The sequence below is a fragment of the Protomyctophum bolini genome (genome assembly GCF_963924005.1).
Source record: "Protomyctophum bolini genome assembly, chromosome: 19".
Lineage (NCBI taxonomy): Eukaryota > Metazoa > Chordata > Actinopteri > Myctophiformes > Myctophidae > Protomyctophum > Protomyctophum bolini.
The window spans coordinates 23,544,638-23,563,170 of record NC_137880.1 but is presented as its reverse complement, the minus strand read 5'-3'; the positions used below and the strand labels follow the sequence as shown (position 1 = coordinate 23,563,170).

General features: G+C 40.3%; 1 protein-coding gene across 3 annotated transcripts in view; it reads left to right on the top strand.

Annotated features, from left to right (window-relative positions):
• Window positions 1-14,548: 14,548 nt before the first annotated feature.
• Window positions 14,549-18,533, top strand: part of chga (chromogranin A) — a 15,911-nt gene continuing 11,926 nt past the window's right edge. For all 3 annotated transcript variants that reach the window (XM_080790436.1, XM_080790435.1, XM_080790434.1), the window contains exons 1-3: window positions 14,549-14,817; window positions 15,326-15,378; window positions 17,938-18,031. In XM_080790436.1, the coding sequence (XP_080646562.1) occupies window positions 14,772-14,817; window positions 15,326-15,378; window positions 17,938-18,031 (193 nt within the window). In that variant the 5' untranslated portion in view covers window positions 14,549-14,771. The remainder of the gene's footprint in view (window positions 14,818-15,325; window positions 15,379-17,937; window positions 18,032-18,533) is intronic.

Below are 18,533 nucleotides of genomic sequence, written 5' to 3'. Positions count from 1 at the left end.
TCAGCAAGTGGATTCATGAATGTATGTACATGTAGGAACTGGAGATGGCAATGAAAGACCAGGAAGTCTCGCCTGGCGTTGTGAAATCCATGATCGCAGTCGCAAATTGACGATGATGATATTAATGTCATGTTCACCCCAGAATAGGGGCTGTTTGATTTGATTTATTTGATAAATTCATGATGCAATTAACCAAGGTTCAAGTGGTTAAGTTGGTGAGATTGATAACTGAACATTTTAAAGTTGACTTCACAATGGCTACTGGCTAATGGCTGTTAGATTCAATTAACGTTTTTACAGGAGCTGTGCTCAACATTTTTCAAGAAATGGTTAATTCAGTATGAGGGGGGGGGGGGGGACTAATCAACTAACCAATTATTGGTCAAAAGAGACCGAACAGAACGTCTGTCTGTCTGTCTGTCTGTCTGTCTGTCTGTCTGTCTGTCTGTCTGTCTGTCTGTCGATATTTGTTGTTGGATATTAACTTTTCCAAATACATTACCTTCATACACAGACCTCCATGACCTGTGAAGTAAACATGTTATAATGGTCTATACAATGTTCTATTCCCAGCAATCTGCCCGGCCAGACCAGACATTTGATTGACACGCTGAGAGACTACGAGGTAACTGTAATCACATTATACCGTTGCTGTCAGGCGGAAAAACTCTTATCTCTTTCTTATGTTTCATAAATAAACACCCCTACTTGATCTTGCTACAGTGTCACACAAAACTAGCAGATGTACAAGCTCAAAATGTGGTGTAATGTGACGCGTTTTGAGTTTGTAGTGATTACCGGTATATTGATTCTTTTGCTATTTTTTGCGTTTGAATCCTGAAAAGTACCAGTTTTGGACACGAGGTTTCCACCCGATAGAGACGATAGCAGCCTTATGAAGACATGATGGGCCCACAGCGTGCATGCCTGGCTGTTAACCATGTTGCTTAGCAACAGGCAGTGGTGGAATAAGTAGACCTACTCAGACTTTTTATTTGGGCAAAAGTAGCAACACCACAGTGTGGAAATGTTGAGAAAGTGAAAGCCCTGTATGCAATGTTTTACTCAGAATTTAATTTGTTTCCTAAATGGAAATGGCCAAGATAACAAGCTTACAATGTGCTTGTGGAAGAGCAGTTTTCAAATAGCGGAAGTATCTAAAAGGGGTTAATTGGTTATAAAGGGAATCTTCAAACCTGTAACGGCTGGTCCGGTGCATCACAGGAACAAGGACAACGGATGCAGAAAGAGGAGAGGACACTGGAGCAGCACAAACATTTCAAGCCTTTTATTAGGTGCTAGTATACAAGGAAACGACTAACGTTTTGATAGGGACTGAAAAGGGATCCTCCAAAATGTATGGATAATTCCCCATTATTTACACTGACTGTATCGTATTGATTATTTTTAAATGAAATTGCTCCTTGAAGGTTAATTTCTCTCATGTTGTCTCTTCCTCAACTGAAGGGTCTGAACTTTGACGAGGACTGGAAGCTGCTGACAATTTTCATTGGCATGAATGACATCTGTGATTACTGCAAAGACAAGGTGCTGTCCTTTTATGTTCTCTTGTGACACAGTTGTTCTCAAATGTTTTCATGTGTCAAGGACCCCCAAATTAATATGTATTTGGCTGTGAACCCCCATCTGAAAATATGTTGTGCCAGGGACTGTTGTGCTGAGGATGCCCTGGATCTCATGGACCCCTGGGGCTCCCCACGTTGAGATCCACTGCTTTAAACATTTCATTTTTAATTAAGTACTATTCTTTGTTTCCTAGGGCCACCTATACAGGTACATGTCTGTACTCGGTCTCGGCCCCCCTCCCCTTTTCCCTCTACGCAAAATCTCCCCAAAATACCAGATCTACAAGCTCACAATGTGCAAGCTTCTTATGACATGCCCATAACAGGGACACTAGAATCCACGTGGTTAAAGATGTGTGCAATGTTTTCCAACCTGTCGTCAAGTCCTGTAGTCCTGACTGTAAAGTCTCCCCTCTGTTGTTTTGTCTAGACTCTGTTCTCAGTGGATAACTTCATTCACTACATGACCGTCTCTTTGGAAATGCTCATGAATGAGGTAAAGGGAAAAAACAACTCTCTTTCCGAAGACTGCTACTTTTTCTATTAAATAATTAGAGAAATGGGATAGTTCTTCTTCCTCACAAACCACAGTGTTGCAGTTGTTTCTGTTATTGTGAATATCTTTGATTCCGTTCTGAAGTAGCCTTTGACTTGTGTTGCAGGTTCCTCGCATGATTGTCAACGTGGTTCAGATCCTACCCATGGAGACCCTCCGAGAGGTGCATAGGCCCACCCCAGGCTGTCTGCTTCAACGGTCAGACACTCTTACCACAAAAAAGACCCCCGGAGCAAATAACAGAAGCTGCACAAAGCCTTCTGGGGTGCAATTGCAACCAGGGATAATTACACACACAAGTCACACACACGCACATGCTGAAATGTTTTAGTCTAGATTTTAGTCGATTAAATCTACAGTTGATTTAATTGACTAAAATATCTATTATGTGGCTGTGATGCCATTGAATTGCCTGATTTATGAGAGTGACACATGCACACAACCAAACATAAAATCATTAAAATGACTTATCTTTTAGTTCTACTGGATCTCTTCTCCACTAGTCCTTCCCTAACATTTTAGTCTAGTTATTATTTGCTGACGAAATTGTCAATATATTTATTAGTTTTAGTCATCATAGTTTAGTCGAAGAGCATCTTTTGTCATCGTTTTATCGTCATTGTTTTATCGACATCAACACACACACACACACACACACACACACACACTGTTTGAGTGATTAATGCTGTTGTTCAGTTACATTCCATTCTCAATATCAAAGGAGAACTTCATCCACCTTATCTTCATTATAATTGGTCCTCACTAATGCTCATAAGATGGCACAATTCATGTCTTCACAGGACGGTTCAGAAACCAATGGCATCATTGCTTGGATTCCAAGCTAATACAAACTACAGTCTTTCCCTTCCTGGAAAGTTAGCATGTTGAAATAGAAGCCATTCTTGCAGTAAAAAAATGTGTTAAAAAAAGATGCCAGGTTTAAAGTAGGCCTACCATAGTTTAGGCTAAGAAATATCTGATTTCCAACAGAATTTAAATGTATTTATTTAAATGCATTTAAACACGGCTTTAGTATGTGCATAAGTAATCAAGGATGAAATGTTGTCAGATGTTGAGCTGAATGTGATGCAACACAAGCAGACCACTTGCAGAAGAGCCCTCTTTAACGTCCACAGGCCCGTGGATTTGTCTCTCGACAGTTTTTATTTATTTATGTATTTATTTATTTGGGTTTTTTGCTCCATTCCTGCTGTGCCAATAACTCAGGTTGCAGTCTCACCAGTGAAATATTACCGAGAGCTAATCTTTTCTCATGTACGGCTGAGGGAAGTAGGGGTGCTGTGGGGGCTGGAGCACCCCCTCCCCCCAGGCACAGCCCCCCTCGGACTAGGCCTAATAAATGTGCTGTATCACAGTATCGGCGCCTTATCCTGGTTAATTGCCCGTGTCAGTTTGCTCATGCGTGTGGAGAGGGAAAGTAAAAGCCACTTTTCCATGTGAAAATGCGCAAAACTGCGCGTGCACAAGGCGTGTGCACACACATTTTGCAGCACCACCTACTGTATATATCTTCCCGCGGCCAACTATGAGATATAGTTCACAGATTCTACCTGGCTATATGTACAGTTAGTGGTTAATCTCAATGATACCCTACTACGTAGGACTGTAACTATCGATTAATTTAATTAGCGATTATTCTTTCAATTACATTTTAATTTCGGATTTAGCAGTTAATTTTATACTTTGTTGTACAGTACATTGGTACACAGTGCTCTACAAACTCCCAATGCGCTGCAAGCTTGTAGATATGCTATTTTAGATATATCTGACATTTTGTAAGGGAAATCAAAATGTTAAGTTGTACTATGATTTTGTTTTTCTTTTATCATGTTATTACCAATATGTATTTTTTAAATAATAGATTAAATCCATTAGTTCAATTCGCTTTTGCACCCAGACCTCTCTGAATCTTTGCATAGCCTTTGCAATCCTTATCGTTTATGGCTGTGCAGTGTTTAACCTCATTCTGTTCCCTGTCTGTCTTAGGTCTTTCTGTTCTTGCCTGATAAAGCCAGTGACCAGCTCTCCTGAACTACGGGAGCTGATAGAGGTCAACCTAGAGTTCCAGGTGGATGTTATTGCTCTTACTCCATGGGGTGACTTTATTCAATGGCTAAGGACTTAAACTGTAAACTGGTAGAATTCAGTGGTTCTCAAACATTTTCATGTCGAGGACCCCCAAATTGATATGATTTTGGCCGCGGACGCCCAACTGAAAAGAGTTATGTGAGATTTGTGTTTCACAATCTTTCACGATATAATTTACAATTTAGGCATTTAGCAGACGCTCTTAATCCAGAGCGATTTACAAGAACAAAAAAGCATCATACATCACATAAAATCACATAAAAAGCATTTATCATGAAACATGCGTAAGCTAAGAACGTAACAGTGGAATATCTATATAATGAAACTATACATATAAACTATACATACTATACTATGCTATACATATGTACTATGACGTGCTATGGCTACATACAATGCAATTATAGTGCTGTCTACATAATATGCTATAAATCTGTATCAAATGCTATCTAAGTCTACAGAAATGCTATCTAAGGGGGTAGGGTAAGTGCTATGTTTCAGAAAGTATAAATTAGGGTTTAACTGTTCCTCATTTTGCTGGGGACCCACTGGGACACTTTCAACGACCCCAGGCTCCTGATTTGGGTAATTTACTGTATTATTCTGTTCGTAACGAATGCATCTCTGACAACAGACAGCTGTAAAATGAATGTTTTCAATCTCATCTGTCGTCCTCCCTGCAGAAGCGACTGGAGCAGCTGTTGTACAGTGACCGTTTCTTCAGAGATGACTTTGCTGTCATGCTTCAGCCCTTCCTGAAACACGCCGATCCCCCTCGCCTCCCGGTAAACTCCTTACCATACACTTGAAACATTAAGCCCTATCTTATATAAGAAACTGGCTTAATGGAGGACAGGTGGGCCGGCGGTGTGAACTCTGCCATCCACTTGAGGTAGAAGAATGTTTATTGAAACAGTAAACTTTATAGTTATAGAGCTCGTTGTGATCGGCCCTTAATCCTTAATCCTGCTGCAGGGTTATGGGGCTTAACCCATTTTGGGCGGGAACTCCTTTTGGTGTTAGCATTATGATATGCTTTAGCTATTGAAAAATAGCAGATCTACAAGCTCATAGCGTGCCACCGAGTGGCACGCTACGAGCTTGTAGGTCTGCTATTTTTGAAAAATCTGACATAGAAACATAGCTTTTTCAGAAAACTGTCAGGATGTAGAAGACATTTTTAGAATCTGATCTCAGGTCAGAATGGGTGAATATACACCTGACTGACTGCTGTATGTATGTAATGTCTGGCTCCGTCTGTCAATAAATGAGTGACAGACGATGCTTGTCTCCTTGAGCAGAACGGGAAGATCGACATGACTTTCTTCACTCACGACTGCTTCCACTTCACCATCAAGGGACACGAGGAGCTGGCCAAGGGACTCTGGAACAACATGGTATGCACCTTATTTAATAGACCATTAAGGTTCTCAAAGTGGGGGGTGCGGACCCAGAGGTCCTTAAGGGGGTTCCAGATAAATGATGGATAGCTAGGAAACAAATGGAGTGTATGAAGTGGAAACAAATCCATACGGGTTCCATTTGTACACTCTCAGAGTTATGGTCCATTGGGTGGGGTTCAGGGACCCACCCAGGCCCATATACATCAGCTATTTAAAAAGAAAATCTTGTCATTCTTTGACACTTAAAAAATATATTTGTAACATTTTTAACACCACAAATCTTGAATGGGGGGTCCCTGGTACGAAATATTTTCAGAATATTTTCAGCCTAATACACATATACATTTAGGGGTCCTTGACAAGAAAACGTTTGAGAACCACTGTAATAGACTAACTACATCAGTGGGTCCCTAGCTCTTTTAGTTCAAGAGCCAAAAACGAAATAAGTTGTTTGCCCGGGACCCAAACTTTGTGAAAATGGCAGATCTACAAGCTCACAACATGGCGCAAAGTGAGCTTGTAGATCTGCCATTCTCATTCTCATTTTCACTCATTATTTAAACCTTTGTTTTCTAATTTATGGAATTTCTTAGATTTTTCTTTGATTCTTATCTTTTGAAATTAAAGAAGAAACATTTAATGTTATTTTGAATTCATGAACCAGTGTTTTGTCTCAATTCCAAAGCGTTTTTTTATTATTATAATTATTTTTAGATATTTTTTGATTTATGTAAGCAGTATTTTGTCATCAGTATCTGAAAGCTTACATTTTTCTAGGTGCAAGGCTCGATGATACATGATAAAATGAAGAAAATGCCAGAACTCAATATGTCATTTTCACATGATTTATTTAACTCTGACGAGCAGACAACGTACGCGTTTCGGCCTGGCCGGCCTTCCTCAGTGTTGTAGTTGGTGTTCCTGCTGTTCTATTGAGAAATGTCTATCATCTGGTCGGGCACGAAACAAGCTCTCTGTATTAGAAACTTCTGCCCAGGAGTGTAAATGGCACGATAGTGGCTCGGGAGGTAGAACTGCCATCCCTGGCTCCTGCAATCATCATGTGGATGTGACCCTGAGGAAGACACTGAACCCCTAATTGCTCCCCGATGATGCGTCCTCTGGCTGCACACTGCTCCTAGTACAACGTACGGCCTTGGGTCAAACGCAGAGAACTAATGTGTCCTCAGGGATCACTACAATCACCAAATGTTCTTCCACACTGGGGGCATTTTTATGGCGTGGCTCTGCAAATGCCTAGTCATCTAATAGCAGTGATTCTCAAACTTTCAAGGCCCCATAATCATACATTTTGATATTTTTTGAAAATTCCATGAAAATATGTATTGTCTTTAGTCTGTAGTGGCTGAACATTAATATATTAAAAATGTGGCACCTGGAGCCAACTACTGTGGCTTTAAACAGAAAACAGTGCTCGACTTACTGTAAACCTCTTGTTGCAAAAACATAAGAGTAACTCAAATGAATCAGACAGCCAACTTATTGCTTCACGATTCTTCCTCAAATTTAGAAATGAGATCTCATAGGTGTCTGAATCTAGATCTCAATCTTTTTTCGATTAATTGTGCAGCACTACCTTACGGGTCCATTTGTACACTCTCAGAGTTACAGACCCAAAAGGGACCATTTGGGGTGCCGTGTCATTAGTCTGACGGCTCATTGTTCCGACGGTGCGTTGGTCCGACTCGCACTATACTAACCCTGACCGACCGAACACGAAGCCATGTAGTCGGAGTAATGGCATGTCAGAGAGATGTGTGTGTGTGTGTGTGCCATATTGAAAGTGGTTGCCATAGAGACAGTGATGCCACAATCGTCTCATTCTCTCGTTTTATCTCTCCCAGTTTCAGCCCGAGGGAGGGAAGTCCATGGTGGGGAGTTTCTCAGACTCCATCGATCTCATCTGTCCATCCCTGGTAAGACTGCTCGTGTACACAATATACTGCCGTTGCATCAGTGTTCATTTAGTCGACTTTTCTCACTGACAAACTAAATAAAAACCAAGCTATGATGGCTAAAACTGAGACTAAATATATTGACAATTTCCTAGACAAATAAAAACTAGACTAAAATGCAGCTTATAGGCGCAATACGCACTGCGCGTTGGGCAACACGACGAGGGGGGCAACAAAATGTGGCAAAAAGTGCCAAGCTGACCCTCATAATAACAATTTTCTCTGTGGCTCCACCGCATAATAACGCACACCCATGTGTGCGTCCTCACAAACGGCGAAAGTAGCCGATCTGCATGAGATTACGCAGCGCTGTTGTCGGTGTTAACCCTAACACTAACCGTAACTTCACAAACCCTAGCACTAACTCTAACACTATGAGTATGTAGTGTGTAGCCCCCAGGCCTATCACTGGCTCTGACAGCAGACATTACTCTGGTCTCATGTACACAGACAAAACACATGCCGTAACCTCACAGATTACACCCCTAAGGGGCGAGGCTTCCCTCCCCATATTCCTGTCAGAAGCCGTTGAGGGCTGATTTGACCATTTGGCCTGAATCTGTCTCCTATGTGTAGGACCATCCATACATCTTCACCAGACCCAGTGCAGCCATTGACAACCCCTCGTCTGATGCTCCGTCCAAGGCTCCGTCCCCCCTTCTGTCTCTCCTGCTCCTAATGTGGCTCATACCTCTCCATTCTGTGTAATCATCATTTAGCTGCAAGCTGCAATCAATCCATGCAGGGGTTTTTTCTCTTACAAATAAAACATTATTTCAACCAATCTGTATGGTAGAGTATGAACTAAAACATCTGCAGTGGTTGAAGGTGGTCCTCCTACTCTTCCATCGAAAAATTCAGACCCTGTGTTTAGGTATTGCAATGAAGCTCAAAGCGTAATATCTCTCCTGCACAGTCAGGTGCATATTAGAGCCCTTGGAGCACGGTGGCGCACTGTTGCTGTCTCACAGTAAGAAGGGTTCGATCCCCAACCGGGCTGGCCTTTCTGTTTGGAGTTTGCATGTTTCTCCTTGTGTTAGCTTTCACGTTCCCACACCAGGAGACATGCATACTACAGTAGGTAAACTCCTGCCAGTGCCCTTGACTAGATGTGTCACAATTCTGACATAATCATCTAATCGCAGTTATTTTTGCATAATCGTTTCCATGTCGAAAAACTTTTTTCTTTTTTAAATAGTGAAAATAGCAGATCTACAAGCACACAGCTTGTAGATTGGCTATTTCCACTATTAATGTGTGACAATTAATTGTCATTTTTCATAATCGTGAGTGATAGCGCAGAGGACCAATTTCACCAATTGGATAAATAAAGTTCACCTTTACCTCTTTGCCTTAGCTCAGTAGCAGAACTTTCAGCACTTGCACGCAGCGTCACACAAATTTAAAGTAGCAGATCCGCAAACTCGAAACACTTGAGCTGGTAGAATTACTTTTTCTATTTTTTTTATTTGAATCCTGATTGCAGCATTAACTTGGTCTTATTGTTGAGAGTTGAGACATCGGAAATTCTGAATACAACATAATGCTGTTAAAGCCACCTGCTATTAAAGATACAATCTGTAATGTATGTCCGTTGACTCCCTCCCTCACAAAGAGAGGTAATTGCAACAATGTCCAAACTACAATAAAGTTAAGTGCATATATAGTGTCAACTCTGGTGCACCGTCTGATTCAAATAACTATTGATATTGTCAAGCAGTAGCTGCCTGCCATTAGGAGTCCTTTTAGTCTTTAGAGTTCCATACATGGCCCCCACCATCACTTAATGCGGCCTGCAGGTTAATATCAGAATACTGACAAATTATTGATTTTGGCTGTTACAATTCCAAAAATGCAAACATGACCTGCTTTAATTACTTGTAGCTTAATGACTATTAAAATGTCATTGTCTTTTTATGTCCAATGTATTTGGTATTTAGTTCATAAAGTTAACATAACTATAACTAGATGCATTTGAAATTGTATAAAAAGGTTACTTTTCAGGATTCCAATTCAGAAATACCAAAAGATTATACAGTGTTTCAATTCAAATATAGCAAAAATCTACAAGCTCAAAAGCCGTCACACTTGTAGATGTGGCACTCAGTTTGTAGGCTATATCGGTGGGTCAACATACAGTTGTAGCCTATAGCAGTGGTTCTTGAGCTTTTTCATGTCAAGGACACCCAAAATTAAAAATGAAAATGTATCTGGCTGCGGACGCCCATCTCAAACACACTGTGTGCCAGGGTCCTACAGAAGCAAAGATTTCAGTTAAAAATGTTTGCTTTAGGCCCGGGTGGCTGGCTTGGTCGTCTGGGCACCTTGGCTGGTAATCCAGTCTGGCAGTTTCGACTCCCAATCCGGATCCGGCATTTACTGAATGTCATCTCTCTCCCCATTTCCTTTTAGCCTATCCCCAAAAATAAAGGCGAAAGCCACAAAGAAATATCTAAAAACAAATGTTTGCTTTAAAAAGAAAATAGACTATTTTTATATAGACTATACAGAGATTTTTTTAAAGATGCCAATGTACAAGCTCATAGCGTGTCACTTTGTATAATATTTTTTAATAGACAAAATATAAAATCTCGTTTAAAGTGGTTAAAATGATTATGACACCGCTCTGGATTAAGGCTTAATCCAGAGCGATTTACAGTAAGCAAGAACACATGGAAATACATCAAATACATACTAGATAGTTATCAAGAATCATAAGGAAGCTATGTCATGCACTCTAGTTTCTAGAGAAACAATATAACACATTTTGCCGGGGCCCCCCCTATCACCCAGCCAAGGACCCACTTTGATGGGAACCACTCCTATATACTTTAGGGTTTAAGAAGTGGTTAACTTAAGACAAACGTTACAACCTGGCTGGGGGGGGTCGTAAGGTCCCTCTGTGCTGTGGTTCACTCTGTCCTGACTTTCACCTTCCCCATGGAGCTCTGAATACAGCAGCAGGTGTTGTCGTCGCAGAGCAGACACAAAGACCTTTACACACAGTGTTCTAATGTTATGAAAAGCAAACACACTTAACCAGTGCAGCACACTCTGTCACCCATTCAAAATCACAAGCAGTGAGACACGCTCGTCTCGCACGGCTACAAAGCCTATTCAACTGCTCCCGTATCGTGATGCTAATCGACACAAAATACGAGGGCACAAGCCGCAGGTGAACGCTATATTTAGGCCCCTCTCATGTTACTTGGGTTTGTTCAGAAATGGTCATTTGGCGCTGATGTAATAATGCCTGAATGAGAGGATGAAAAGAAAATGGGTGTGCATTCAGTATAGTTGAATTGAATGGAGTGGTTCCTCTGACAGATGTTTCAAAGTAAACATGGTCTTCACCACATTTTCTTCTATTTACTTTTCCTTTTATTAAGTTATTTTAGATTTTTAGTACATACAGTAGGGCTGTAGTGGTTACTATCTAACTTTTTTAATGAACAGATTGTAATACCGGTATATGTTAATACAATCAGGATGGTTGTATTTAGTCTCCCTGCTCTTCTATGGAGACATTTAGATCATGTCAAAGGTCATGCCTCACCTACTGTAGACACAGGATCTGACACAAATTCTGACCTGATGATCAAGATATAATTTATCCCCTGAGCAAGCAGGCATGCCCTATTAGCTCAATAGGTAGAAGTGGAAAGTTACATAGCGTAGTAATTGCATGTGTTAGCAGAAACACTACTTTATGCTATAATAATATAATCGCCATTTAGTGATTTTCAAGTAAAGAATCTGTTCTTTATGGAAAGCACACTGCCATGCGAGAAGGTAGCTGTGAACAGTAACTACTGCTTTTGAATAGCTTACATTAGAGGGTGTTTGTTTAACTGAGAAATGTTTTCATTAAATGTATTAAATGAGAACCTTTACTTTCATTTATTATAGACGGGTGGCATGAACAATTAATGCACAAACTATCATCATGTAGCTATGTTTTTCTGAATTTAACTGATAATAAAGAAGTATGGCCACCCTAGTGTAGTGGTTAGAGCATAATTATGCCTTTCATGCGGAAGGTTGTGGGTTCAAATTTCAAACCCTGCCTGGGGTCAACGTCAACAAGGGCAAGCGGTCACAATGGGTTCCTAACAATCAAATCTGATCTGAGCCATGTCTCCAGAGGAGGCGTGTCTGAAGCCTGTCCTGGATGGGGTATCCGAACTTAAAAAAATAAATCAACTGATAATAAAGAGGCAATTCATATTTGGACAGTTACATTTTAAAGCTTTACCTTTCTATTATTTCTACTGTTCCATATACCACCACCAGACCTATCTATCAGGCTATAAGTACCATATTTCTGATCCACCATTTCCACCTGTTCTGCTAGCTGAATTTCCCACAAGCACAAGTTTGAGTCTGACATTTAAATTCATAATGGTTATTGCTTTCATAGAAAACCCCATCCATGTGCAAACAGAGCCGCCAGCGGTCGATGGCCTGCAAGACAAATACTGGTCCACATGTGACGCAGCAAAACAACCATTCTTTATTGTTTTCTCTGAAAGGCATTATAGGTGGGTCTTTGGTGGGGTCTCGGAGCACATGGCGTGATAGGGCATTTGGAACAGCAAATAATGTGAAGCCTGCATAAGAATCCTTTCATTGTTCACTTTTGTAATGAACACCGGGAACAAAAGAGCATATCGTCACCGCTGTCGGTGGAAACCTCATAATGTCCAACAGACACCATTTTAGAATATGGAGATAAGAGGTTTCTGCCCGACAGTAACGATGTTCAGTCAATGCACGAGTCGGAGGTGGAAGACAGGCTCCACAGACACCAAACAGTTCAGGCTCATATAAACCCCAGTGTTTCCCATAAGGTTTAGCTCTGTCTCCCCAGGACCCAAACATACATTAGAATCAAACAAGTCCTATTTTAGAAATAGCGAAAACTCAGATCTACAATGATCTTTCAATGTGCCACTGTATTGGGACTTGGAGAGTATGTACAATGGAACCAAATGGACTCGTAAGGATCCAGACTTGGCTCCTAAACTATCAAGAATTTACAGTACCTTGGGACCCCCTGGAACACGTGTGCACACACACTGCACACATACACACGCACGCGCACACACAGGCGCACACGCACACACAAATTCATTAATGGACTTTTGTTTCCATCAAGCCCTGCATGTTGAGATAATCAATTTGTCTTCATTCCATGCAGCAGTCCAGTACTGTATACTTGCCAACAACAGTAACCTAACACATTAATCAGTGCTACAGTACAAGATGATTAATTTACATTTTTTTCCCATCCTGTTGTCAGCGTCCTGAGGCTGATTTAATGACCCCAGAGTCTTGTTTACTTTTCACAAATACTGTATTTTTTGCCCAGTGTTTGCTCATTTGAATCCCTTCATACCACCTACAACGTGCATGATTAAACTTTATCAGTTTAAGTATTGTCACATCATTGACAGTTCAGTTGTATCTTACCTATATGTCACCTATAGCAACACAACTATCAGCAAATACAATTTATATACACCTTTGTAATCTGTAATACCCCAAAATAAAATGATTGGTGATGATGTGTGATATGGATATATCCTCTTTGTTCCGAGTCTTGGCTTTAAGTTGTTTAGCTGTTCTGTTCTCTATTTTTAGTGTCAGATACAAGGACATTACATTACAGTACAACTTTCCAAACCTGAATCCCACAGGAGGTCATTCCGGAGAATGAAATGTGGGAATCTGTTTTACAGCATAGAAAACCAGTCCAGATATCATAGCTACAAATCCTTTTACACATTCTGAATCATTTTGTCCTTCCATCCTTCATCAGCTATAAAAATATGAAGCCACAAATCTATAGTCATCTAATCTATAGTGATATTGTCATGCTTCTTTCAGACAACCGTTTTAAATTGTTATTGCTGGGTAGATTATTGCTATAGGCTATACTTTAACCAGATATTAGAAAACATGCCATTGTCACTATTGCTTTAGCACTAATTGCTTTACACTTAAGCATTTTATAGCCTTCATCTTTTCACCTCTAATGGCACTGCAGGGATGTAGTTATATCACACTAAAGTAAATAATTTGTATCCTAAAAAAAAACCTTTCAATGTATCAGATAACACTCATATTTAGTAATTTGATTTTTTTTTTTTTAATTATTATTATTATTTGAATACATTATTAGCAGTATGCTAATAGTAGTAGGCTAGTGGTATGATTATAGCCTACAATGGTGCTGAAAGGATAACACAAAAAGCCCTAAAGGGCTTAATTGTTTTAATTGTGGTCAGCAATATACTTAGCCTATACTGTGTATAATTAAGTAGGCTACAAAAAAACTAATTGTATTAGTATTGTGCAATATTATTTACAATACATTGCAGTTGATGGCTAAAATACATATAGGGCGGTTAAAGTGGTTAATGTATTTTTGTGTAGTAATACTCAAAATCTACAAAGTAACTGAGAAAAGGTTCATGGAAGAATAGAAGTATAGCCTACTGAAAATGTTACATACTCAACTTGAAGTACTAAATACCACAAAATTGTGGTAGCCTACAATTACACAATACCTTACAATATCTAGTTACAATACCTTACCTTACACAGTACCTTACAGACTACAGTAGGTACTTAGTTTCTCAGTTATACTTTCCATCACTGCCTTTACACGCCCGGTGTTATCCGGTGTCATCACTATCACATAGCCCTGGCTCTTAAATCCTCCGTATAGGCTACAATGGCACCAAAATGGACCCGTATGGCGTTTTGTACAATCTCAGAGGTTAAACGAACACCGTCGATTCTAATAGTGTGAAGACGATGTCACGATGATGTAATTTCCTCTCTGTCCAATGCCAGGCGTTCAGTATAAAAGCGTGCTGCGGGCTTGCAGCGATGTGTTCGTGTGGTGTGTGAACCATAGGACCGCGTCCATCCATGCAGAGGGACCACCGTGCTCTCCAGAAATAACGAAAGGCGGCCAAGTTTTGTTCAGCATGCATCCATAAAACAAAACACCATCTGCAGCACTCGAAGGAGGCGGAATCAAACCTTCTGGGGAGGCGGAAAAAAACAAGGGTTTGCCCAATTTTCTCCTATTGCTGGAGAGCTTGGTTGGATGTGTCTATAATTTGCGAAGATGATCGTGAGAGGATTGTTGTTTTTAACAACATTATCTAACTGCGGTAAGAAAAAGGCTCGACCCTGCATGCCCTGTTACATTTAAAGTTGAATGAGTAAAATGGCTGTTGAACTGTTTGTGTCTCATGATGTCCTTCCTCGATTCAGAACCAAGGACAGCGGCAAGTATTATTTGTGTTGTGTGCGTGCGTGCGTGTATGCGCGCACGCGCCAGAGAGAGAGAGAGAGAGAGAGAGAGAGAGAGAGAGAGAGAGAGAGAGAGAGAGACGTCTGTCATTATGGGAGCCTTGCGGTGTTAGAATCGAATGCAGGGCAAAAAAACACTCACCTGCAGTTTTAGCGCAGTTAGCAAGTCCTAATTCAATGGTTCTTTTAAAGTTGTGAGTTAGATTATTTGTTAATTAATTATACATTATTATTATTTTATATTTTTCGTTTTAGTCTAATTTTGGATTCAGCTGTTAAGGACACCCTGGCTGGGATCATAATATGACCAAATAATTAAAATCTGTGTGACAATGTTATGTTGACATGCTTTACCTTATTTTCCAGTTCTGTCATTGCCAGTGACTTCAATTGGTCACCTGGAGAATGAAGACGTCAAAGTAAGCAGCAATTATTTTACACATTATTTATTACTTATAACAAATGACTGAAATATGGTGTGTATGGTGTGTGTAATGGACGGTTGATAAATGACAGAGTTACAGTGGTCCCTCTACTGTACTGTCACTATACTGTACTGTACTGTAACACCCCAAATCATCATATATACAGTTAGTGTGTGTGTGTGTGTGTGTGTGTGTGTGTGTGTGTGTGTGTGTGTGTGTGTGTGTGTGTGTGTGTGTGTGTGTGTGTGTGTGTGTGTGTGTGTGTGTGTGTGTGCCACAGCCACAGACAGAAATTGCTAGGAGTCTATAGTGGTTGCACCACTCAAAAATACAATATTGTATAAAAGCCAACTTCTCATCGGTCAACTATAATTACTTCACCACCCTTCACTCTCAAAAGGTAAACTGGAGCTAGAAATATACACCAGCCAAGCAATTTGTCCTGTATTACATTTCTCACCACCAACTAGGGGCGAGTTCACTTTGACTTCAGAATCAATAAAGCCCATTCCTAGCTCCAGCACAGCAGAGAGTCATGACCCTTTAGTTGAGACAGGGATCCATTTCACATCCCATACGAGAATTAGATGCTGAGCAGAGCCCGGGCTGTTTGTTTGTTGAAGGCCATTATTAAAGTGGATAGATTTTAGGTTGATACTGCAGATTGAAGATACACAATATGGTCAAACCTTTTCTTGTCAAGGACTTTTTAATGTTTCATCACTTCATTATGTTCAGCTGTCAGAAAAACATATCTGTCCAGCTTAATGCATTATTCCAAATGTCCCATGTAAATATCCATTGACACTGTAACATGGGGGACAAATATGGGACATTTTATGCTATGGCCATTAATATAGTTATCAACCATATTTTCTGAATCATGAAAATGTATCAATTATAATATAACAGGGGGGGGGATTTATACTTTACCACATCAGTAATGCTATAAAACATAAAACATAAATTACTTTCTGAAGTCATTTGGCTAGAGAACTAGTCAGGGAACATTTACAGGTGGATTTGCATCAGCTTGACAGGGGGACAAAATAGATTTCAAGATTTATCAAAATGAATAACATTTGGTGAGAAGCATATATAATAAGATTTCAAAATTTAGATTTTGTTTGAATTTGATTAGATATATTGAAGATATATGAAGCTGAAAAAACATGCGGAGGACATGGCGTTTTAGCATACCTCAAATCAAAGGGATTATTTTATATTTATTTCACTCTGAGGTAAAAAAAAATTCTATGTTGGAAAACCTATAAGCTTTTTGGAATTAGTGTTTTTGCTTAAGGTACTGTATGATGTATTATGACCTGGGGACACAAATGGCACTGAATACTAGGAATAACCCATATTATATATTTACTAATTTAGCTGGGGACCCCCTGGAACATCCCACAAGGGCCCCTGGGGGTCAATCGGCCCCTCACTTTGAGAACCACTGCTGTAGATAGATACTGTAAGAGAATAAGAGAGGAGAGGAGAGACAAATAAGAGATACAGTGTAACCGAGGAATGCTTCAAAGACCCAGAGAGAAATAACGAGTATTTTTTTAAATAATTAGGCCTTTGAGTGAGTCACTGGTCACTGAAAGCACAACGGAACGGAATTTACCCTTTTCATTTCAAGGCCCATTATTTATTCTGCATTTGAGCCACGGACCACCATTTGATGATATTTGGCCTCTCAGACCCAAGTCTTAGAATATTCTGTTGTCGTCGGATACTATAGGATTAGCAAAAGATCAATTAAAAGCAAGAGTGTAGCAGTGGGTCTTGAGCTGTGCTTTAAAAATGTCTATAGAGACTCCCTGTCAAAGGGAGTCAGGCCAGCAGTGGAAGACCTGAGGGGGCGGTTTGGAACATATTTAGGCAGGCAGTCATGTAGGTAGGATTTGGTTACCAACTCTCCATCATTTTGCCGGGGGACCACCTGGAACCCCATCAAGTACCACAGGTGGTCCCTGGACCACTGTGGAATAAATTATTACTGGAGTGAATTGATACACAAACATTGGACATTCAACATGCAGGCTCCAAATCCCTTTCTGGAGCAGAGCCCACTTGAAATATCCTAAAAGCATTCATGGCCCACGCACGGGCCGTGGGCATTTTCATGTTTATTTTAACGATCAATCAATGTGATTGTGTTGTGGCTTGGATAAATTAATTAACATAGTGGATGGATTTGTTTTTACGTCGGGATACCCCGTCCAGGACAGGCTTCAGATACGGCCTCAGATCTGAACCCATTTGATTTGGCGTTAGGAACCCGTTGTGACCGCATGCCCTTGCTGACGTCGACCCCAGGCAGGGTTCGAACCCACAACCTTCCACATGAAAGGCATATGCTTTAACCACTACAACGTTTTTATTTATCGTGGTATCGCAATGAAATATAATTTGTGAAGCTTTAAAGAAAAATAATAAATATAAAAATCATTAAAAATCATTAGGTTTATTGCGACCTATGGTCGCAATAAACAATAACTAATTAGTAACCCAGTAGCTAACAGTCCTGTGTTCTTTCTGTCTGCCCAGGTGATGAAATGCATAGTGGAGGCATTGGCTGATGTGCTGTCAAGACCGCACCCCTTGCCTGTCAGTCAGGAGTGCTTGGTTTTGCTGAGAACAGGTAAGAGCTTGACACTAGGGAATGAATCCCTGCTTTAGTCCTATAACCTTCCACCAGAAAATCAATTCTACATCCTCCACCCAACCCTGTTGTTGTTAAATAGATGAATTCCTTCTTTTGGATAGCAACACGCTTGTTTGATGCTTTGGTTCCAGTCTTACATTGCGTCAGGAAAGGGTGTTAATCCGATGGACATCTCAGCCATGTTGTTGCCATGATTTAAAATATGCCACAGTATGTTTCATACATAATCCCCCCATTTCAGAGTGCCATGGCCATCGTTAATGTGCAGTGATTTTGCAAAAGGCTGCAAATAATCTGCAGTAATCTCCAGTGATGAAGAAGATTTATTTCCACTCCTTTTTCCATGTCCACACAGGAAAATCCTCTATGTTAATTTATAAATATATATCTGAGAGTGTACACATGTATACGTCAGAGAGGCTTGTCGACATCAGCAGAGAATGCACTAGACTAGACCCCAGGGAAATGGTGCACTTAC